This window comes from Acinonyx jubatus, chromosome D4 (genome assembly GCF_027475565.1).
Source record: "Acinonyx jubatus isolate Ajub_Pintada_27869175 chromosome D4, VMU_Ajub_asm_v1.0, whole genome shotgun sequence".
NCBI classification, from domain to species: Eukaryota; Metazoa; Chordata; class Mammalia; order Carnivora; family Felidae; genus Acinonyx; species Acinonyx jubatus.
In genome coordinates, this window is record NC_069391.1 from 91,874,846 (window position 1) to 91,899,015 (window position 24,170).

The window sequence follows — 24,170 nt, forward strand, 5'->3', positions numbered from 1 at the left end:
TCCCTTCTGTTCATCTGTTTTGTCTCTTAAAGTCCTCATATGAGTGAAGTCATATGGTTTTTGTCTTTCTCTAATTTCACTTAGCATAATACCCTCCAGTTCCATCCACGTAGTTGCAAATGGCAAGATTTCATTCTTTTTGATTGCCAAGTAATACTCCATTATATATATATACCACATTTTCTTTATCCATTCATCCATCGATGGACATTTGGGCTCTTTCCATAACTTTGGCTATTGTTGATAGTGCTGCTATAAACGTGGGGGTGCATGTGTCCCTTCGAAACAACACACCTGTAACCCATGGATAAATGCCTAGTAGTGCAATTGCTGGGTCGTAGGGTAGTTCTATTTTTAGTTTTTTGAGGAACCTCCATACTGTCTTCCAGAGTGGCTACACCAGCTTGCATTCCCAAAGCATCCGACTCTTGATTTCAGCTCAGGTCACGATCTCATGGTTCAGGAGTTCAAGCCCCCACATTGGTCTCTGCACTGACACTGCAGAGCCTGCTTGGGATTCTCTCTCTCTGCCTCTCCCCTGCTTGCGCTGTCTCTTTCTCTCAAAATAAATAAGCAAACTTAAAAATATGCTCAAAGATCTAAAGGAAACCATGGACAAACTGAAATGAGGAAAATCAGGCAGAACATTATGAGACTATCAATAAAAAGACAAATTATAAAAGGAACCAAATAGAAATATCGGAACTGAAAAATATCAGAACTGAAAATTAAAAATCCACTAGAGGGGCTCAACAGCAGATTTGAGTAGCAAATAAAGAATCAGCAAACTTGAGATCATTGAGCAAACAGCAAACATTGAGATCAAGTTGGAATTACCCAGTATGAGGAACAGAAAGAAAAAGGAATGAACAAACATATACAGAGCCTGAAGGATCTGTGTGATACTGTTAAGCTAGCCAATGTATACATTATGGGAGTCTCAAGAGAAGAGAGAGAGGGCAGAAAAAAAATACCTGAAGTTCAGAAAGACAAGACTTTCAGCCAAGAATTCTATATCCAACAGAATGATTCTTCAAGAATGAAGGAGAAACTAAGACTCCCGGGTACACAAAATCTAAGAGAAGTTGTTACTAAAAAGTCTGCCTAACCAGGAATGCTAAAGTGAGAGAGAATAATACACAGCAATTTGAAGCCATTATAAAGAAATAAATTAGGTAACTACCTAAATATACTATACTTGTGGTTTTAATTTCTTTTTTCCCTATGTGATTTAAAAAGCAAATACACTATACAGAAATAATAAATCTACATTATTGGGCACACACGTATTGGGCACACAATGGGGGAAAAATACAAAGAGGAAGAGATGGAGATGTATAGGAGCAGAGTGTTTATATACTATTGAAACAAAGTATTATTCAAACTAGGTCATTGTAAGTTTAAGGTGTTCATTGTAATCCCTGTGAGAACCAATTAGAAAACAACTAAAATATATACCAAAAAAAGTAAAGAGGAAGGGAATAAAAGTTACACAATACAAAAGAACCAACTAAATTTTTTAAAGGCAATAATGGGAGGATTGAGAAATAAAAGCCTGTAAGACATACAGAAAACAGTTAAATGTCATAATTCCTTATTCATAATTACTTTAAATGTAAATGTATTAAATTTTCCAATTAAGGGGTGCCTGGCTTTTTCAGTCAGTTAAGCTTCTGACTCTTGGTTTCAGCTCAGGTCATGACCTCACAGTTTATGTGTCTGAGCCCTGCATTAAGCTCTGCACTGTCAAGTGCCGGGCCTGCTTTGGATTCTCTCTCTCCCTGTCTCTCTGTCCCTCCCCCTGCTTGTGTTTGTCTCTGAAAATAAGTAGACTTAAAAATTTTCCAATTAATAAGCAGAAATTAGCAGAATAGTTAAAAATGCATGGTCATTCCGTGTGCTATCTACCAGAGACTCACTTTAGATACAAAGACACAAAGAAGTTGCAAGCAAAAGGATGGAAAAAGAGAGCTGGGGTGGGTACTTTACTGCCAGGCAAAACTTATTTTAAGTCAAAAAAGGTTATGTAAAAAGACAAAGGTCATACATTGATAAAAGTTTTGATCCATCAAGATGTAATAATTATATATATTTATCTAAAAACACACCCCAAATTATATGATGCAAATGTAGAACTGAAAGGAGAAACAAGACGGTTCTACACTAGCCGTTGTAGACTTTAATACTCCATTTTTAATAAAGAACAGGACAGATCACTAAGAACAGACCTAAGGAAGCTCCCATAAGCCAATTAGCACTAACAAAACTATCCAGCAAGAGTAGAATTCCTTTTCTTTAGGTGTATGTAAAAGATCCCCAGAATAGGCCTCATGTTAGGCCACAAAACAAGTCTTAATAAGTAAAATAAACACAAAATATATAAATACAGTACAAACCTGAAAAGATCCGAATCATACAAAGTATCTTTTCTAACACAATGAATAAAATTAGAAATCAATAACAACAAAATTACTAGAAAACTGGCATATATGCAGAAACGAAACACGTACTTAAACAACCAAAGGATCAAAGACATAATCACAAGGGAAATGAGAAAATAACTGAGACAAATGAAAACAGAACACATAAAAATTTATGAGATAAAGCAAAAGAAGTTCTCAGAAGGAAATTTATAGCTATAAATGCCTACATTAAAAATTTTAAATCAATAACTGTATACCATATAAAAGAGAACCGGAGGTCATAAAGAAAAATTAAAGCAAATGAATTAAAAATGAAACCAAAAGTTGGTTCTTAGAAAAGATTAACAAACTGACGAAGTTTTAGCTACCAAACTAAATATTTACATGAAATATAAAAATCCCTAGAAACACAGAAACTACCAAGGCTGACTCAAGAAGAAATAGAAAACTGAACTAGACATGTAACAAGTAATGAGACTGAATTAGTAATCAAAAACCTCAACAAAGAGAAGCCAAACTTTTAAAGAAGAATTAACAGCAATCTTTCTCAAACTCTTCCAAAAGTTGAATAGGAATAAACTTATTTTTTGTGACCAGCATTATCTTGACACTAAGGCCAGATAAATACATCACAAGAAAATTATGGACTGATACCCCAATGAATATTGATGCAAAAATCCTCAGTAAAACATTAGCAAACTTAATTCAGTAGCACAATAGGAGTATATACACCACGACCAGGTGGGATTTATCCTAGGAATTAATGCAATGGTGGTTTAACATAAAAATCCATGTAATACATCATTAACAAGATGAAGGATAAAGAAACCTACAATCCTCTCAATTAATGCAGAAAAAGTATTTGACAAAATCCAACTCTCTTTCATGATAAAGGCACTCAACAAACTATGAACAGAATAGAACTCCCTCAATACGATAAAGACCATATATGAAAACCCACAGCTAACAGTATATACTCATATACTTAATGGTGAAAGTCTGAAAGCTTTTCCTCCAAAGTCAAGAACAAGAAAAGATACCTGTTTTTTCCATTTCTGTTCAATATAATATTAAAAACTATAGCCAGAGATATTAGGCAAGGAAAAAAAAGGCATCCAAACTGGAAAGGAAGAAGTAAAATGATCCTTGTTCAGAGATGACATAATCTTATAGGTAGATAACCCTAAAGAACACACACATACAAAACTAATCCATGAATTCAGCAAAGATGCAGGGTACAAAGTCAGCTGCATTTCTATACACTAACAGTGAACAATCTGAAAAGAAATCAAGGAAACAATTACATTTACAGTAACATAAAAGTAATAAAATGTTTAGGAATAACTTCAAGGAGTTGAAAGACTTACACACTGAAAGCTACAAAACACTGCCAAAGGAAATTAAAGAAGACATAAATAGGGGTGCCTGGGTGGCTCAGTTGGTTGAGCATCTGACTTCAGCTCAGGTCATGATCTCACAGGTTGGGAGTTTGAGCCCTGCATCAGGATCTCTGCTGTCAATACAGAGCCCCCTTCAGATCTTCTGTCCTCTTCTCACTCTGCCCTTTCCCCACTCATGCACTCTTTCTCTCTCTAAAGTAAATAAACATTTTTTTAAAAAACACATAAATAAATGGAAAGACATCACATGTTCATGGATTGGAAGACTTACACTGTTACCATCAAATAGTACCCAAAGTGATCTACAGATTCAGTGCAATCACTACTAAATTCCCAATGGCATTTTTTTTTTTTAAGAAATACAAAAACCCATCCTAAAATTCATATGGATTCTCAAGGGACCCACAATAACCAAAACAATATTGAGAAAGAAAAACAAAGTTGGAGGGTCATACTTCCCTGATTTTGAAACTTAACTACAAAGCTACAGAAATGAAAACAATGTGATACTGGAAAAAGGATAGACATATACACTAATAAAATAGAACAGAGACCCTAGAAATAAACCTTTGCAAATATAGTCCATTCATATTCAACAAGAGTACTAAGACCATCCAATGGGGAAAGGATAGTCTTTTCAACAAATGGTATTGGGAAAACTGGTTACCCACATGCAAAGGCATGAAACTGCACCCTTATCTAACACCACAGACAAAAATTAACCAAAGTGGATAAAAGGCCTAAACATAACAGCTAAAATTATTAAACTCTTAGAAGGAAAGAGGGGAAAGCCTTCACAACATTGGATCTGGCAATAATTTCTTGGGTATGACACCAAAGACATGAGCAACAAAAACAGGTAATTGGTCTTCATGAAAATTAAAAACTTGTGCATCCAGAGACACTGTCCACAGAGTAAAAAGACAGCTCCGAGAATGAGAAAAAGTATTTGCATATCACATATCTGATGAGGGATTAAAATCCAGAATATACAGAGAACTCCTTAAAACTTAATAACAAAGACAAATAATTAAGAAATGGGCAAAGGACTTGAACTGCTATTTCTCTAAGGAAGATGTACAAATGGCCAATAAGCACATGAAAAAAGGCTCAAATCCCTGATCATTAGGGAAATGCTAGTGAGAACCACAGTGAGATACCACTGTGGTATCAGGATGGCTATTTAAAAAAAAAAATCTGAAAGTACAAAGTATTGGCAAGGATGAGGAGAAACTGGAACCCTGTTGTACTGCTGGCAGGAATGTAAAGTGGCGCATCTACTAGAAACAGTCTGCAATTCCTCAAAAAGTTACAAATAGTATTATTATATGATCCAGTGATTTTACTTCTGGGTATTCTTTAAAAAGAATTGAAAGCAGGGACTCAGAGATACTTGCACACCTATGTTCACGGCAGCATCGCTCACAGTAGCCAATAGGTATAAGCAACCCAAGTGTCCATCAACAGATAAACGGACAAAATGTGGTTATCAACGTACACTGGCATAGTTCTCAGCCTTAAAAAGGAAGGAAATTCTGACACCACTTACGGGACGGATGAACCTTGAAGACGTTATGCTGCGTGAAATAAGCCAGACCAAAAAAACAAGTAGTGTAGGATCCCACTTTATAGAGAGACCAACAGGAGTCAAATCCATAGAGACAGAAAGTAGAGTGTTAGTTTCCAGGGACTGAGGAAGGCGGAGGGGAATGGGAGTTCTTTTTCAATAAGGACAGAGTTTCATTTTTGCAAGATGAAAAAATTTTGGAGATGCACGGTGGTGATGGTTGAACAACAATATTAATGCTTAATGCACTTCAAGTGACACTTAAAGATGGTTGAGATGGCAAATTTTATGTCGTGTATTTTACAGTTTAAAAAATTGGGGAAAATGAAGGACTTTTTAAAAAAACTTTGAAGTATAGCTGACATAAAATATTAAATTAGTTTAACATATACAACATAATGAATCAAGATATATATACATCACAAAATGCTCACCACAATATTACTGATCATATTCCCCATCTACTTTTCTTTCCCCAAAAGAGTAAAGTTCTGCTACAGCATGACTGGACCTTGTAAACACTGTACTAAGTGAAATAAGCCAGACAGCAAAGGGCAAATACTGTATGATTCCACTTAAATGAGGTGCTTAGTGTCGTCAAATTCATAGAAAGTAGAAAAAAAGTTAACATAGGCTGCAAAACTAGCAGACCAGAGGTGGAGACTGGAGAGTTATTTCTTAATGAGTTCTCTATTTCGGATGATGAAGTTATACAAACAGATAGTGGTAGTGTTCACACGCCGCTGTGTATGTACTGAATACTACCGAATTGAACACTTAAAAATGACTAAAATGGTAAAGTTTATGTTATATAGATTTACCACAGTAAAAAAAAAAAATGTTTTAAAAAATCCTGTTAAGAATCTAAGCCATTAGAACAAGGGGCTTAGCGAGCTGACAGATGGGGCACAGCCCTGCACAGGTACTCCATGCGCTAGAGTCCAGGTAGCCAAGCAGACTCTCGCCCATTGGGGCTCAGGGAAAAGACCCTCCAGGGCTGTCAACTCTGCCAAAGGATAACAGAGAGTGGGTTTGAGGAGTCAGGGCTGCGGCTGTCAGAAGGGAGCCACTGTCCCTCGCCACTCAGAGGATACAGGGAGGCCAGGGCACAGTGTGTGTGGCAGGAATGTGGAAGCTGCCTCAAGCCCTGGGGCAGCTGCAGGCAAGACTGATTGACAACTGGGCCAAAGAGCCAGGCCCAGCAAATTTTACAGGACCAAAAACACCAGAAGTTTGTTCTTTTATCACAGTGCACTTGGGCTAAAAAGTGAGAAAATTAATAACTATATTACTTCAAACCACAGTGGAAATTACAAAATAGTTCAGACTGTAATGCTGCACAGCAAAACCTTTAGGATGCAGCTAGAACCACGGGAGAAATTTTTATAGATTGAATGTCTATATTATTAAACAGGAAAGACCAGTAATCAATGACCTGCACATCTCAAGAAACTTTCTAGAACTTAAACAGTAGCCCAAACATAGAAATAAGGAAGGAGATAATAAGAAGAGAAACTGGTGACACATAAAGAATACCATCAAAGCCAAAACGACTTCTTTGAGAAGGCTAAAGGAAGCTGCACAAGGAGGCTGGGGGAACTCACCAACATCAGAAGTGAAAAATAAGACATCACTGCAAATTGTGAAGACAGGATATTATGAGCAGCTCCATGCCAACTAATTTGAAAACTTAAGATAAATTTAGGTATCTACCAAATGTTAGAAAAGCAGGGCTTAACAGAAAGAGAAAACAGAAAATCCAATCGCACTAAAAGTATCAAAGAAATTGAATCCGTAAGGAAAACTTTACCCTCAGGGGATGGAGAGATGTGTGAGAAACACAGCAAAATGTCAGCCACAGCATGCAGCCAGGGGCAAACTAAAGTTCACTGTGCAATTTCCGACACTTCCGTATGTTTGAAATTTTTCAAAATAAAAGGTCACAGGGGAAACTTCCCTGATTCCAAAACTGGACTCCCAGGCCAGATGGGCTCACCAGTGAACTTTGCTCAACACTTCAGGAAGAAGCAACACAATCTTGCACAGGCTCCTCGAGACCGAGAAGGGAACGCTCTTCCAGGGAGGCTGTCAAGTCAGCCTAGCCCTGTCACAGGAGGGCATCGCAGGACACAGCACCGGATGGCAGTTCCTCACTGCGCCCCACACAGGCTGGGTGCACCAGAACTAGCACCCGACGCCGGGGGCCGCTCCCACCCCGTCTCTTCCGCCTGGGTGGCCTGTGCCCGCAGCGCCCCACTTACAGCCCGTGTCTCGCCAGTGGCTGGGGACCAGCCCGCCGGGGCCTCCATGCCGTGTAGCCTCTGAGTCTGCTTCAGCTGGTTGAGCGAGGGCTTCAGCTGGGTGGTCCCCACCGTCTTGCTCGTCCAGTCGTCCACCAGCTTGTGCAGGTCATCCGTGAAGGTGCCTCTCTTGTTGTTGCTGTTGTTCGCCTGTGCCTGGACGTGCAAGGTGGGCTGGGGGCCCGGCTCAGGGCCCGGGACCAGGCTGCTGGTGGAAGACCCTGGGGAAGCACACACATGCCAGGTTGGTGACACTGCACACGGCGCCAGCGGCCAGCTGCAGTCTTTCATACGGTGGTCTTGCTTAGGCCAGGCAACACCTTGCTTCAGGAGATGGTCTGCATCTTGGGGCCCACGTGCCAGTTTTAGACACTTTGGAACATTTTCACAGGCCACAGGGGACCAGGCTATGCTAGGCAGCTGTCACCCTTCTGAGCTGGGCCAGAGGACAGGACCCAAGCAGCTGGCAGGCTTACTCAGCATCCACGCTGTGCCCACGCTGCCTAGGACCCCCAGACTCCTACGTGAGGAGGCTCAGAGAACTGGGGGCAAAATCCCAAGGCCTTTGCGCTCGAACGCAAGGACTCCAGGGGAACGTGTCAATGCTGCAGGCCGAGCGCTCAGCCCACGGCAGCTCCCGCGGTCCACCCAGCAGACGGAAAAGGGAAAATGCTAAGTAGGCTGCGTCGTCAGCTTGCCTGTGCAAGAATGTTAGCGGCTTAGCGGTTTCGAATCTAAGACACAAAACTGTGCCTCTCCTCACCAGCACGTGCAGGGAAGGTGTTGCTAAAGGGCACAAACACTCAAAGCCTTCCACCGTGGGCCCCCAAGTTCGGAGCCATCTGTGGGGTGGAGCGGGAACCGGGAGGCCCAGCTGCCAGGAAGGCCTGGGGGCTGCGCTTCAGGTGGAGCTTGGTGAAGACATCACACTCACCCACGTCACTGGAAGATTATTTTTAAGCGACCAAAATGGGACTTTTTAATTCTTTTTAAATTGTGCCCTGACCCCAGCGCAACATACGGTTTCTGGTTGGCAGTTCTGCATAAGCCAATTTAAAATTTCTCCGCATCGAAAAAGCAGCATAATGACCATCTCTTCAAACAAGCCGTTACAAAATGTAGTCACAGTAGCTAGCAATGAAAACGCACAGACACAAACAGTTAAACATTAGTGATGGAATCTTACATACACAGAGCTATTTCTACATGAATGTTTCAGCCAGAAAAGAAAAAAGGAGAAAAAAAAATATGGTGTAAGGTGAGGGTGGTGGGCGGCCCAGGTGGACTGATACCCATTTCATCCCGGCATCTCTCCTCGGGGACACTCATCTTTAGCACTTCAAGGACACACTCATTCCTACGGTTTTGGAAAAGGAGCCAATTAATGATTGGTAACGTGTGGACATTCCGGGCAAGGAGAGTGCATGCCAACCGGCCAGGACACGCAGACTCTAGGAGCTATGGAGACGCGAGGGGGCACCCACGGGTCGCTTTCCCTCCAGGCCGAGGGAAAGCGGTGCCCTGGGTGGGTGGGCGCGGAGCAGATGCAAGCACGCCCGCCCGCCGGCCATGGAGCCCCCGATGCGCACTAGCCACATGAAAGCCCATGCGATGGAGAGCGGACAAGGGGTAAAAAACCCGATAATTACGACTGCTGTGCTCTTTGCCTAGACAGAGACGCTTCAGGGCAGACCCTGCAAGGGAAGAAGAAACGACACAAGACCACAGGGTTAGGCAGGACAGCACACACGGGGGACAGGCCACCACACTAAGCACAAGTCATCAGTGTGCAAGGAGGAGCAGAGGCCAGCGATTCAGAGAGGGGACTGGCCACCTGGGCTAACCGGGTGACCGCGAGTCAGTGTGCGGGCTCACGTGAACTTCGCCGAGGGGCTCAGGTGCAGGACCAGGCCCCAAGCTTCAGGTAGAAGTGAGTGTGTCTTTCAAAGCGTATTCAAAAAAAAAAAAAAGAAAACAAAAAACAAAAAAAGCAAAGCATACCACTTGGTTTTTAAACAAAAGGCTTCTGCAGCCCCACTGCAGATCGAGGCAGAAAACCCACTAAAAGTCAGCCAGGAGAGCTCAGTGGAGCCGCCGGCTTTGCCTGGAAGCTAGGCCCATGGGAGGTTTGTTTTCCAAGTGCAAAAAGATACATTGTTTTGCAGGTTTGAGGCCAATCCCAGATCCCAGGCGGCTTCCCTGACCAGACCAGTGGTGGACACAGAGGGCACCTATCTACAGAGGTGGGAATCAGGGCTGGACCCAAGTTTCTGCAACGCTGCTGCCTCACCTGGTAGCCCACGTCCACCAGAACGGGGTGAGGCTTGTCATGAGACCACCACTAAGCGCCAGGCCCTGCGGTCCCAGGGGCTGTCCGTGGTGTCTGGCACAACTTGATGGTCAGTGCCCACTTGGAGGGCAGACGAGCTGGCCCTTCAGGGAGCTGGGCAGGCACAATGGGACAGCTCAGGAGTCCCCAAGGTCACTCAGCAAGGCTGCGCTATCACAGAGGGTCTGTGCTCCTGCCCCTGGCCCTTGCCAGAGCAGAACACTTCCTGAGGGTGCCCTGCACCCTTGCTGAGGAAGGTAAGACGCCACCGCCTCTGGGTGTGAGCAGAGCACAAAGGTCGGCCCAGGCTCCAGCTGAGTCGTTCTTTTTTTTTGGTTTATCCCGTGTGTGCTCAGAGGCTGATGTGGTGGAAAGGGAGGTGATGTTCTGGTGGGGTCTGTAATGTGCAAATAAAAACAAAAGGGCTGGGCAGGAGTGGTCCAGGCCAGTCGTCCCTTGGTAGCAGCAGTGAAGGGCCTTTGCCGGTCTGTGTCCTGACGTGGAACCCTACTGGGAGCACAGGGCCCTCGGGGGGCTCCACAGCACAAGGGAATGAGGGTCCCAAGCTCTATGACTGTGCGGGGCCCCAGCTAAGGCACAGACTTCCCTGTCTGGATCCTGTGGTTGTAGCTCCCTCTGGGTCTCTGCAGCACCAGGACATGGAATCAATTGGCCAGCCAGGTCCCCACAGCCTGACAGAAGAGGATTCTTTCGGGGCTGATTCCCTCCATCCTCATGACAGGAACACTCAGGCAGCCACAGGAGCTGCCTGCCGGGAACCACCAGAGGAAGCCTGGGCCCGTGATCAGGGCCCCAGACTTTGCTGGGACCCCAGAGCCAAGGCCATTGGCCACCAGACACCATGCTCGGACTGGAGAGCAATACTGGCCCACAGAGGCCTCCACACCCTCACTAGACGCGGCCCACAGGGACCAGAGCACACTCCCTGCCCTCAAGGTGAACCTTTAAACAAAGACCGACCGGATTCGGCGCCCTTCACGTCAGAGTCATGGCAGCCAGTGCAGTGCAGAGGTGTGGCCAAGCACAGGCCATAGGTCTGATGACCGGCCCTCACTCACACCACAGCCCTGTCCCTCCTCGGGGGGTCCCCTGAGTCTCCTCCCCAGTGCCTTGCCCTTGAAGCCCACCACACAGATGGCTGACGAATGTGCCTCCACCCAGCCCTCCTCTCTTCCCCTCCATCAGGCCACAAGGCAGCATTGCAAGGGTGCTGGGGATGCATGGGACCCATAGGAAACCCACAGGGGGCATGAGGGCAGGTCTCCCCTCCCTGCAGGACTACTGTCCTTAGCCAAGGTCTTGGGAAGAGCCAACTTCAAGGCCCAGAACTACTCGGAGAAGCTCCAGGTGGTCAGGGGTGGAGGTGGACAGCCACGCGGCCTCTCCCAGCTGTTCTCCCAGGCTTTGGATGCCACCATGTCCTGTCCTCATGCTGCACACACATCCCACCGGGCCAGGAGTCTCATGCAGTGCCCAGGCCTCGTTCAGGAAGCCCTCCCCCCTCCCCCCCCGCCCCCGCCAAATCCCTCCCCAGGCAAGGACAACCGGCCCTGCCAGCATCCACACCCTCACTGGGCTTCCAGGCGGATGCCTCAAAGTATCTGCCACGGACAGATCTCTTAAGAAGTGGGCCAGCCCAGGGGCCATCACCACACTTGCTTTTTACCACAGCATTCAGACAACCGATGAGGCTCACAGGGCGCTTCGGGGACAGCAGCCCCTGCCTGCCACATGACGAGAGGCATGCCTCCCACCCACGGGTCCTTCCCCCAGACCAGTGGCGTTAGATATTTGGATCTGGCACCGGAAACAAAATGAGCAACCAGCACCAAAATGCCACTCAGGGCTTCTTTGGAATGAGCCACCAAGTCCTTGCACCACTGAGCAAAGTGCCAAAACTTGTCCTTGAAGCATGAGACGGGACGCATCCCAGCTCTGCCCTGCCCTGGGGTGACGGCCCCAGGGACAGTCCAGCCTGGGGAGGCCTCCATGGGGGGTGGCCTCCTTCTTGGCTGCCCTCCCCTGCCCGAAGGCCCTCTCCCACACCCCTGCAGCAGGTCCCCCCAGGAAGGGTGAGGACAGGGCCTTGGCAGCCACGCAGTGGCAGCCTCCTCGGGTGTCCCGGAGACAGACTTGCTGTGGCACGGATGACAGGCTGATGGGACACGTGAGAACATAACAAAGCAGACCCCAAAGGTCTGTGTGCAGAGAGGCTCCAGAAGCATCGGCACCTAATCCAGTCACGTGGACTGGAGCCAGAGAGAAGGAGGGCCAACAGGTCTGACAGCAGCTTCTGACCCCAGACACTGCTGCGACCCGACCACAGCCTCTGAATCCCAAAACGTGCTCCCCGAGTTTCCCCAAACCTTCCACTGGCCACAAGGAGGGGTCTGCCCAGGGCTTCACCCCGTCTGTGCTACCGTGGACCCTTCCCTCCCAACGGCGGGCCTGTCCACATGCCCACCCGAGGCAGCGCCCAGGATTCGCTCTCTGCATGCTCTCCTTCCTGGGGCTGAATGCCTGTCCCATGAGGGGTCCCCTCCTAGTCACCTGCAGCTGCCTGCGCCTCCACCCCTGCTCATCTCTGACCCAGCCTGGATGCTCTCATGGTCTCTGAGTGTCACACAATTGGGGACCTTCTTTGTGTACTTCAGAACTTAACCAAGATTTTGTTTTCCTAGAGCCTGGTCTCCTATTCGGTGCAAGGCGGCAAACAGAAAACCTCTAGCCTTCATCTCTTCCTGCAGGTCAGGCCAGATGAGCCCACAGCTGCAGCCCTCCCCCTGCTGCTGACCTGGACTCCAGGACCAGGCCCCCAGAGCGGGCCCCACCCTCAGGGTCTTCCCACAGCCCTCGCCTCAGACCTCCTCTCTGCCACCTCTCAGCCCTCAGGGCTGCGACCAGACTTTTTCCTCCAGACTTTCACAGGTGCCTGTGGTCTCCTCAGGCCTCCGAGCTCCCTAGTAACCCAGGAACCAGCCAGCTCCAGCTCCAGGAGTAGGCTGGCAGGCTGGGCGGACACCAGGGCACTGGGCATGGAAGGACACACCTTCACATGCCCCCAGGGCCAGGGCCTGTGGGGGCCACACCGTGGCCAGGACAGCAAAGAGCTCAGCCAAGGCGTGCCTGCAGAGGGCTGTTGTGAAAACAGCAAGGCCACTGGGCCCAACCACCTAAAATCAGGTCCACCCAGGCCAGGAGCCCCGTGTGCCACCAAGCCATGCCTCACATGTCCCTTTCCTCTTAGCCACAGAGACGGAAACAAAAGCTAGACGATTTGTCCTTGCTGTGCCTCCCCATTTTTTTTTTTTTTATCTTGGAATAATAACAGTAAAACAAATGAAAACTCTTAAAAATGAATGCAGGACCATGTGGGCACAAACCTTGAAGGAGCATGTGGCACTTGATCACTCACACCAGGGGACCCCAGGGAAAGCACCACCTGCTCTAACCTGCTTCCTGTGTCCGACCCACATGTTCCCAGCAGGCTGCGGTCAGTCATGTGACCGGGAGATGCCTGGGGACCCATGTGCCCTGATGCCATGGTCTCAGGAGACAGCCACGCACACTGGGACAGAAAAGAGCCAGCAAGTAATACAGGGAGCAGGATGCACTCAGACCTTGCCCACCCCTGCCCACCACCAGCTCAAAACCAACCAGCAGCTCAGGTGGGGCACCTGTTACTAAACAGTCCCTGGGAATCTCTAGGAGGTTCTGTGCCTCTACCCTGTCCTGCCTGGGGGAGGGTGACATGGCCCCTCTGATGGGGACAAATGCCCACTGTGGACGTGGCCTCAGGTCCTGACAAACACAATGTATCTTTATTGTACCAGCAAAAAGCCACGTGCCCCAAACCAGCATTTCCACCATTTCCATTTGATAGAAAGCTTAATTTTTGTGTTCAGAAACGAAAACCTGAAAACCCCAGAGCTTTGGATTCATTTTCCAATTGTTCCAAGGGATGAAGTAATTCTGGACGGCCCTGAGCAGATACCCCCTTCCCGGACAGGAATCCTGGGTGCCAGCAGGGCATCCCAGGAGCCAGAGGGTGACCGGGACGGAGGTTTGGGTGAGCACAGCCCTGAGGAGCTGGGTAGCTGACTTCGTGTCTGAGGGCTGTGGGAGGAGAGGGCACACCAAGTAAAGTGCTCCAGCTAGAGACCAGGAGGGGCCAGGCCAGAGAGACAGCCACAGCGGAGGCTGGGGCTTTCTGGGGACGCTGATGGGTTCCCAAGGTGACCGGAGTGGAGGGAGGGGTGGGCCGACCTAGCTGGAGCACCTTTCTCTCAGCCTTTGCACATGCAGGGCATGGGGGTGGGGCAACAGCAACGAGTGCTGTGTTGTGGCCCTCGCACAAAAGTTACACCCTCCAGTGACCTTCTAGAACTGTCTCCGCTCACTACATGCATGTCTTCAGAATCCAGACACGTGTGAAACACACCATGCGTCTAGAGAAGGCCGGGGTTGTCTTTTTGTTGTCACTGGAACTGGGGACAGCGGACGTATATGTGCACCACAATCGCAACAGAAATAAAACTACGTCCAACATAAAAAATAAGTTAAACAAACCAGTGAGGAGAAAAACGCAGAGCGCTTTGGGGGTCTGGGGGGCCAGGTGCCCGAGGCCAGGAGTGGGCAAGCCGCCGCACATGCTTTTAGTGCCGGCCATGAGCCGAGGGCATGCACTGGCGCTTTCTGGGGCCGAGAGGGTGGGTGCGGGCAGGGGTCTGTGTTTGATATTAAGTAGGTGACTTCAGTGGGGAGGGGCAGGCAGCCTACAGAATGTATGGAAGGCAATGAAGACAGGGAGGGGCGGGGAGAAACCAAGGGCCAGGAGGTGATAAAATACAAAGAACAAATACAGACAGATGGACACAGACACGGGTCCACTGAGGAATCGAGCGCGAGGTTTGCTACTAGACTTATAGGTCAGTCTCTCAGACGTTGGGTGGTAAACCGTCCAGCCTGCAAATGAATATAGAGGGAAGAAAACAAAGAGACAGGCATCAAGTACAGTCTCTGGGATTCCTGCTACACACCACCAGCCACATCAGCCTCGTCACTTAGCATCCACGGCTCCACCTAGCCCAGCCCGGAGGACCACAGCCGCCGACCACGTAATGGAAAGGAGGCACCGCTGGAGCACAAGAGAAGCGGACCCTGGGAGAGCGTGCGGGGCGGGCGGGCGGGGGTGGGCGCCAGCAGCGGTCACTGCGACTTCTCTGGACAGAGATGGCGGGGACGGAGCCCCTCCTCACGCGGCTACTGCGCCCACGGCCGAGGTGACGAGCATTTCCTCCTCAAGGCGGACTCCCAGCTCGAGGGGCCGTGCCCTCATCCCCCTAGCCGTCCCTCCTGACGGAAGGACCCGTGTGTAGTGGGCAGCGGGGCGGGGCAGGGCAGGCGGGGGCCTGGGAACCGGCGCAGAGCACGCACCCCACACGTGACCAGGGGGTCCTGGCGCCTTCCCCGGGCCGGCTCTAGCAGAGCACGCCTCCCTCTGAGCCTTACACAGCCAGACTCGATGATGGGTGGGCTACCCACTGTCTTTACTCAAAGGCTACCTCTACTGGTTTTTATCCTCGAGAGGCTGTGGGCGGCCCTTGCCGCCGCTCATGCCCCTCTGACACCACAGGGGCCCTACGCAGCTAGCGCATGCTCAGAGACGGGCAAGCTGGGAATCACCTGAGCCATGCGCTCCGCCTCCGTCAGTGGCTAAGCCGGAGCAGATGTCTGCAGACAGGGAGGCCCGCACCGAGCAAGGCTGCTGGGTCTGAACTGCCTTCCCACACGGGTCTGAAGCTGCTTCGGGCCCTGCCCCGGCTTGGGCAGGGTCCTTAGCAGGAGGGGCTCTGCTGCAGTCTGACAAGTGACCTGGGGGGAATAAGGGGTGACAGGCACAGTGAGGCGCTGCGGGTCAGACCAGCCAGCGCGGGGTGCATCTGTCCTCCCTGCTCATTGCTGGGTGACCTTGGGGAAGTGGAGTCCCTGCAGGCACTGGGCACGTGGCCCGGTCACCGGAGCGCGGGCGTCAGGAAGATCAGAGAAAATGACCACAGCCTCCACCAGTCGCCAGCGCCGTGCAAGGACCACGGCACGTCAGGAGAGGCACACCAGGGCTCAAGAGGCCTGTACGACCTGCTCACTCTGACTAGTTTCCACTTGGCTTTAGGAATCATCCTGGATTCGTATAATTTGTGTAACTCTTCTTGCAGTTCACGGACACGCACCCCGTGGGTTATCCGTGATACCGAGAGGGTGGGCTCACACTCCGCTCTCGCTGGCTTCCCACCTGGCACACACCGGGGATCCCAACTCACTGGGTTTCCGGCGCACCCTCGGTGCCCGGGTATCTCCCCCCTCCCCCCCCCCCAAAAGGCAGCTGCTCCACCCTCACTTTCAAGCAGGTGACCGGTGCCTGAGAAATGGCCAGAGGAAACACCCCGAGCCAGGTGGCACGCTGCAGGGAGGTGGGCTGAGGGGGAGAGACCCTGAACCGCCTCCTGCCTCGTACACGAGTCCCCAGGCGGCTGATGGCCCCAGAGCAGGCCTGCGCGCTCAGGGTGGGCCCGGCGACACCCCGGCCCTTCACACCTCCAAAGGCTTCCCGCTCCAGTGAAAGGAGGTCGAAGAAGTGCTCTTCTGGGTGCGGGCGCCTGCCTCCTGCCTGCCCCACTCGGGTCCCGGCCCCAGCCTGCCAGAGCCGGGAGGGCACAGACCTGTGCTGGAGGCCACGACCTTGAGCTGCTGCACCAGCGGGTTGAGCAGCTTCCCTGCCTTCAGCTTGCTCCTGCTCTTCCTCCTCCGGCCGGCAGGAGGAGCCGTGTGGAAGAGGCCCAGGTTGGGGGGCAGCGGCTTGCCCAGGCGGCGGTACAGGGCCTCGATCTCCTGCTTCTGCTGGCTCTGCAGCTCCGAGATCTCCTTCAGGTGCCTGCAGGAGGGGATGGAGGGCGGGTGGGCACCCTGCTCGGTTCCGGCACATAGGCCCATCCAGGAGGGCCCTCAGGGCACGGCAAGGGTGTGAGCAGTGGGGCTCGAGGACAGATGGACCATGTCGAGGAAACAGGGGCACTGAAGACTCTGGGTCTCCATCAGGACCAAGTGGGCCCCACCGGGGGTCTCCTGCATGAACACCCCCAACACCACCAAGAGGAAGAGCCCGAAAGGATTCGAGGGTTCAGGTGTCTAGACTCGTGACGCTGCCACTGTGAGGGGCTGGGGAGCGGGACACGAACAACCCCACACATTTATGCTCGCAGTACAAACCCGACACCCAAGCCCAAAGGAAGAGCAAACGATCGGCATTCAGAACTGAGAGGCTGCCTCAGCCCTTCCAGCAAATAAATGGCACCTCCTCTGAGTGGGGAAACCGCAGGAGAGGCGTCACAGATGAGAGAGCATGCCCACGTGAGCAAGGGTGGGGACTCCCAGCACAGACACCACCACCCCCTGGCCACACGGGTGTGAGGCTGCCATGAAGACACAGGTGCAATTACTAGCTGTGGGCAAGGGAAGTTTCTCGAACAAGCCAGAGAAGGACCCTCCCTTGGGGACCCGCTGGCCCAGCCGCCAGCCACTGCTCACCTGCCCACTCACCCGCCTGCATGCCATCTGGGCCTGATGCCAGCCCCTCAGATGTACGATGGGCGTGGCTGCCCAGGCCAGGGGCCCAGCCCCTCAGCCACAGCCCTGACCCATCTTCTGCTGCATGGTTGGACAACGGGAAGCAAGTTCTGATTTCACTATCTTCAATGCCTGCCAGGCCTCAGAAAGATGACCCTAGCCAGCAAAGTGCTGTTGCATCCAGTTAGCTTCTGAAGGGGTGATATTTTGAGGTGACACTGTTGAAGGGCGGGGGGATGCCCTCAGGAGGACCTAGGGAGACCCCCAATCTGAGGATCCTGCCCTAGGGCCTGCAGCAGGTGCCTCAAAGCCCAGGGCCCCTTCCCACGCAAGAGCCTAGACTCGTTAGCCCTGATTTCCCTTCCTCAGACTACCCAAATTCCTCTCTTGGAGGAACCTCTGCAACTCACCCCACCCCCACCCCAGGCCCGGCGCCCTCCTTTTCCCCACCCCTACACAGCCCCCCCCACCCCAGAGAGGGCGGCTGCCTCTTGGTTCCCCTTACTCCTGCGGCCCGCAGGCTCCCAGGGCGACCACCCCCAAGTGAGAGTGTACAGAGGAGACCCCCACACGCCCCACAAGGACACACTGTCACTGGGTCAGGCACCTCCCTGCGTGCCTCCAAATCTAGTGGCGGCTGTCGGCAGGTCTCCTATGGCTGGGCCCAACTCAGTGGCTGGGGCAAGTGGGGGAGGGTGAGGCAAGGGGGGGGCGCAGGTGGGAGGAGAGTAAAGCAGGGCCTCGGCAGGTTGGGGGGGTGGGGCCGAGGCAGGTGGGAGGAGAGTGGGGCGGGGCCTCGGCAGGTGGGGGGGGCTGGAGGGGGGGCCCGACGCAGGTGGGAGGAGAGGGGGGCGGGGCCTCGGCAGGTTGGGGGTGGGGTGGGGTGGGGCCGCAGGTGGGAGGAGGGTGGGGCCACAGGTGGGAGGAAAGTGGGGTGGGGCCTCGGCAGGTGGGGGGGGTGGGGCCGCAGGTGGGAGGAGAGTGGGGCCGCAGGTGGGAGGAGAGTGGGGCGGGGTCCCGGCAGGTGGGAGGAGAGTGGGGCCACAGGTGGGAGGAGAGTGGGGTGGGGCCTCGGCAGGTGGGGGGGTTGGGGGGTTGGGGTGGGGTGGGGCCGCCGCAGGTGGGAGGAGAGTGGGGCGGGGTCTTGGCAGGTCGGGGGTGGGGTGGGGCCGCAGGTGGGAGGAGAGTGGGGCGGGGTCTTGGCAGGTCGGGGGGGGTGGGGTGGGGCCGCAGGTGGGAGGAGAGTGGGGCGGGGCCTCGGCAGGTTGGGGGTGGGGTGGGGTGGGGCCGAGGCAGGTGGGAGGAGAGTGGGGCAGGGCCGGGGCAGGAATGCTGAGGTAATGTGTTGCTCTCTCTCCCCAGGGCTTGCACAACCCAGCAGAAGGAATTATGGGACGGCAGAAGCCTGTGAGACTTCTCTCCAGTATCTGCCACTTCTGCGCAGTGTCCCCAAAAAGTGGAGCAAGTCACACTCGCTGGGGGAGACAGTGAGCCCAGTGAGAGCTACCGCAGGAGACCAGGGTCCGCAGCACAGGCAGCACCGCTCCCCGCCCCCCCTGCAGCCACTTCTCAGGACCTACTTCTCCCGCAGACTCTGCAGCTCCTTCCTGATATCGGCGTCCTCGATCTCCGAGTCGTTGTCGCTGCTGATGTAGGACGACTGGGAGTGGAAGGAGGTCACACTGATGGTGGGCACCTTCACGCCCACCCTGCCGGGCGTCTCCGGGCCCGGGGAGCCAGCCCGTGGGGACCTGTGCAGGAAGGCGGTGGCCTTCTTCACGAAGTCGCTGGCCACGCCACTGCTGCTGGGTAGGGAGGCGTGCTTCTGCACAGGGGGCCGCCTGCGCGGACCCTCGTCCCCGGAGTCGCTGGACACCGGCTCGCCCACGCCGACCTCGATGGAGGAGGCTGTCTGCGCCCTCCGGACGGCCAGCTTCATGTCGGGGCTGTGGGGGGCCTCCTCCAGGTACACGTCTGGCGGCGCCGAGTACCGCAGGCTGTGGGGGGAGCCCAGGGTCCACTCGTCCTGCGTGCTGACCACCGAGAACCGGCCCACAGTTTTGGCTGGTGAGCTGCCGTCCTGCTGCCCTGGATGCTTCTGTGGGGACCCTGCGGCCAGAGTGCCCTGCGTCTGCAGGTGGCTGGCCCGGCTGTCCTCCGTCTGCATCCCCGGTGTGGGCCTGGCTGAAGTTTCCCCCGGGACCCCACTGCTCTGGTCTGCGGGCTCCAGGAGTGCAGGGAAGGCAGAAGCAGGGGCATCCTGGACAAGGAGCGGAAAGGAGAAGTTTCCACCACACAGCAGCAGAGAGGAAACCCCACCAGCCAGGTGCCTGGGAGAACACTCCTTACCTGGGGGGCACCTGGCGCCGGGGGCAAACCTGAGGTTGTCACTTGGCTCAAAGATGATTCTGCTGTAGGAACGTCAGAGTGGTTACTGGGTCAGTGCGGAGGGCAAGGGCAGGAGCAGGTGCCCTCCAGCTGAACTGGATCAGTGGAAGGGAAGCCCCCCACCCAGGGCAGGGGGATGTACCGCATGTGCTCAGCAGCTAGGAAAACTATAAACACTCCAGGAGGCCCTGACCCCATTTCTTGTTAGGAGACACCCAATGACTCGGGGAAGGGAGGAGGGTTCAGCCTGACACCTCTCAGGTCCCTGGAGGCACCTGCTCCAGAACCTGGGGCACTGCCCCACCCTCTGCACACCTGATGGCCATCACCTGTGCCACCTGTCACTTCTAACACCTGACAGTGCCAATCTGTGTCACGGGTCATCTCTGCACACCTGATGTCACTACCATCTCACCTGTCATCTTTATACACCTGAAGGACTCCCCATCAAATCCGACGATACCAGGGCCTCACGAGGTCCTGCATCATCAATAGGGCCAGTTCTTAACTCTATGGCTCAGCGTCTAGGGAAGGCCCACATCATCTGAAGCTATCCCAGCTTCCCCATCTACAGAGCATGGATGCAGGGTGGTACTTCTGACCCCCTTTCCCAGGACCACCGAGTGCTGGAGCAGGAGGAGCTGACGTGTGGGAGACTGGCCCAAGCTGGGCCCGCACGTGGCAAAAGCAAGCCGCAGGCAGGCAGGGGCTGTGTCAGCCCACAGCCAGACTGACGTGCCTGCCGCAGGGGTGAGAGCCTCTGGCACGGTTGGGGGGGGCTGCTGCTGCACAGATTCCCAGGGAGACCCAGACCCAAATGTCACACACCCCCAACCTACAGGCAGTGCCTGATGCCCCCCATCACATCCCTGCAGTGGGAGATCTGCCCTCTCTTTGCACACCTCCGGGCACAGGGGTTCACTCTACACTCCCTGTTTCCAGACAGCTCTGACCACCAGAAATGCTGACCATGTCTCCTTACGGTTCCCCGACAAGCTCTGCACTCTGGGAGGAGTGGGCTTGGGAGTGGCTACAGCATTTGAAGTCCCTGATGCCACAGAAGGGACTCATGGTACATTTCTCATGCACAGAGGTCAGAAGAGGGAGCAGGCGCTCAGGGACAGCGTCTTACGTTCTCCCCCGGAGCATTCCTGCTTGAACCTCCGTTTTGCAGGTAAACACGTGCTGGGGCTTCTGACTCCTGTGCCAGCTGTCCCCATCCCTCGACAGTGTGACACCTATGAATGCAGTATCCAGAGGCCCAGTAGGCCACTCCCCTCACTCTGCCAACTGGGGCCTCACCTGCCGCTGACACAGACCCAGGGTCCTGTCACAAGGTCAGCTGGACCTTTATCTTGCTGATCTCCCGAGGAATCCCAGGCCAAGAAGAAACCCCACCTCGGAAGGTCAGACCCACCCCCTTGGGCTGACACACAGGTGTTCAGGTAATGAAATGAGAACCACCACAAGAGCACCCACAGAGACCCGCAGCACCCAGGAGCCTCAGAGGAAGTTCCACAGCAGGAACTTGCTGGCCCCAGGCCGGCAGCTTCCACGGACAGCTGGAAACTCTCAGCCCCAGCCCTGCACTCTACCCAAACAAGCTCCCGCATCTCGTAACCTTCTGAAGGACACGGGGCTCAGGGATGCCTGCCAGAGCGCATGGAGAGCACCGGGCAGCCGGGCAGTCCCTGATCACCACCTGACACCCAGCCCAGCTGTTTCTACAAAGGCCTTTCTCACCTTGGGGCCTGAGCATGTGCTCTGTTAGAACACAGTGGGCTTTAACTAACGCATCACGACGGGCTCCCACTATGCCTGAGTCCCACCCAAGATGCTATAGGGATGAAGTGTAGAGACGCGGGATGCACCTTGAAAGCACTGGGGGTCTGGCAGGTGACCTGGGGCTCGTTACCTGTCACTGGCGAGGACCCAGCCTGCTCCAATGCAGCCCCCAGCCCAGGGGCTGTTTCTGACTTTCCCGGCTGGTGGAAGAAACGGAGAGAGCCGTTAAGTCTCCCCTGGTGAGGCGTGCAGAGACCTGCAGATCCCCTCTGTATGAAGGCTGGGCTCCTCCCCAGGCCACCCTGACCGGGGCCGTCCAGACCAGGTCCCGACCTTGCACACACACTCCCCAAGTCCCCAGATGAGCCACTTTTTGTAAAACGTGGGGGTGGGCCTGAGTGTGGGGCGGCCACAGCCGACTGAGGCAGGTCTGCGTGCCTGGGGTGCTCGCCACCCTAGTAGGGCCGGAACTTACCACGGGCTGGGGCTCCAGGGTCAAGTCTCGGTCCCCCGCCTCCACAGGGGTCCCGGCAGAGGCTGAGGAGGTGGGCACGTGCTCCTGGTAGAGCAGAGTTCGAAGCTTCTCATCTAGGCTCTTGATGGTGCTGTCCACAAAGCCCACCCTGGGGGGAGGCCCCTCCCCATCTGACTCCAAGGCTGAGGGTGGCTGGGGGGCCCCGGTGGGCCCCAGTGGGGGGCTGGGGAGCTGGGGAGTGGCCAGGCTGATGGCCCCTACTGCAGGGGGCAACGGGGGTACGGGCTGACCCGGGGTGGGCTGGGGGGTCCCACTGGGGGCGCTGGGTGCAGGGGCCGGAGCCTGCAAGGGCTCACCCTGGGCCATGGCCTCCCTGGCTGAGGTGGGCTCTCCCAAACCCGAGGGGTAGCGGGGGGCCTCCAGAGGTGGGGCACAAGGCCCCCCCCCTGCACCCAGGGGTTGTGCAGAAAGCTGGGTGTCTTGAGTCTCTGCCAGTGGCTGGGGGGTCTCACGCTCACTGGCCATCCCCTGAGAGGTCCCTGGGCCCCCCGCCTGCACAGCAGTCCCCACTGCGGGCTCTGGCTTGGGGCTGGCGGCTGGTGTGGCCGCATCCTGGGGCAGAGCAGTCACAGGAGGGGAGGATGGCGGCAAAGGGGCCGGTGCACCGCCAGGGGTGTCCCTGGGGCCTGTTTGGCTCAGATGCTGTGGACTGGCTGGGAAGCCGGCTTTTTCCTTTAAGGACAGCTGGTCTTTGCAGGGCGCTGTGTCTAGAAGAAAGAGGAAAATGCCTCTGTACCAGCCTACTCTGGTGGTGTTCACCTGCGGGATGCCTTCCGTGACCCGCAGACCCCACACGCTGGTCTTCTCTTCTCCAGTGTGCCTGACGCGCCTTGCAGGGCCAGGCTTCTCCCCTCAGGCCCCCACCCCTTCCCTCTGGTGGTTCAGGAGCACTCAGCCCTCAGGCGCAACCTGCCCCCACCTGCTGGGGCTGTGGCACGAAAACACGCCTCCGGTATGCTTCCCACCAGCCAGTCCGCAAACTCGGAAGGCGAGCTTATAGAAGCACAGTGCCTATGCGAGCCCCACACGCTCGCTGCCTCGGAGGGAACATGAACCTCCCAGGAACAGACCCCGATAAGGTCAGAAGCGCGCGACACCAACACCAGCGTCCTCTGGAAAGGGGTCCTCAGGGAGGAGCTGACGGGAGGGAGGAACCAAGCAAGGGACCCCGGCTCCCGCCCAGGAACTCCCAGAGCTTCCGTGTGCCCCCGAGCCTGGGAGCACGCAGCGAACGGGGCCTGTCCTGTTTCCCCAACTGACTTCTCCTTTGAGGCTACTCTTCTTGACTTAAAATTGCGTCAAACTAAAATGAAAAGCTTACAAAAATACAAGGGGGTAGGGGGAGCTCCGGGATCCCACACCCCCAGACTCACACTGCCCCCCCCCCCCCCGCCGGCGACAAACGTCCACATCTGGTTTCTTCACGGCACTGCCACACAAACACGTGCTCTGAACACCACAGCTTAGTTCTAACTTTGACTATTGTATCAGCAGACTCCTGTTTACTCCTTCCTGTCTGGCTTCTCTCGCCATTTTATCTGGGAGATGCGCCCACGATGCGTGTCTGCATAGTTTCACTCCCCAACTCCCCTATGACTCCTGTGCCATTGTGTGCTGCTATGCGCTAGCACACGAGCGTGAACACGCCAGCGCACATCTGCTGGGCCTGCACCCCACACGGGGCTGCCGGGTCACAGGGGCCTCAGCCTTCAGGAGCCGCGAACCGGCTTCCCTACACACCTGTGCCAGTTCCCCTCCCAGAGCAGCCTCCGTGCTCCCACACTCCCAAGTCATCCTGG

General features: G+C 53.7%; 1 protein-coding gene across 8 annotated transcripts in view; it reads right to left on the bottom strand.

Moving 5' to 3' along the window:
* Positions 1–24,170, bottom strand: part of WNK2 (WNK lysine deficient protein kinase 2) — a 132,185-nt gene that overhangs the window by 16,146 nt on the left and 91,869 nt on the right. For 3 of the 8 annotated variants that reach the window (XM_053205410.1, XM_053205412.1, XM_053205407.1), the window contains 9 exons: positions 22,312–23,078; positions 21,967–22,036; positions 20,013–20,074; positions 19,244–19,923; positions 16,760–16,971; positions 15,726–15,914; positions 14,907–15,005; positions 9,340–9,384; positions 7,652–7,911 (listed from right to left, as the gene is read on the bottom strand). In XM_053205410.1, the coding sequence (XP_053061385.1) occupies positions 7,652–7,911; positions 9,340–9,384; positions 14,907–15,005; positions 15,726–15,914; positions 16,760–16,971; positions 19,244–19,923; positions 20,013–20,074; positions 21,967–22,036; positions 22,312–23,078 (2,384 nt within the window). The remainder of the gene's footprint in view (positions 1–7,651; positions 7,912–9,339; positions 9,385–14,906; positions 15,006–15,725; positions 15,915–16,759; positions 16,972–19,243; positions 19,924–20,012; positions 20,075–21,966; positions 22,037–22,311; positions 23,079–24,170) is intronic. The other 5 variants (XM_053205408.1, XM_053205409.1, XM_053205413.1 and 2 more) reach the window with 5 other exon arrangements.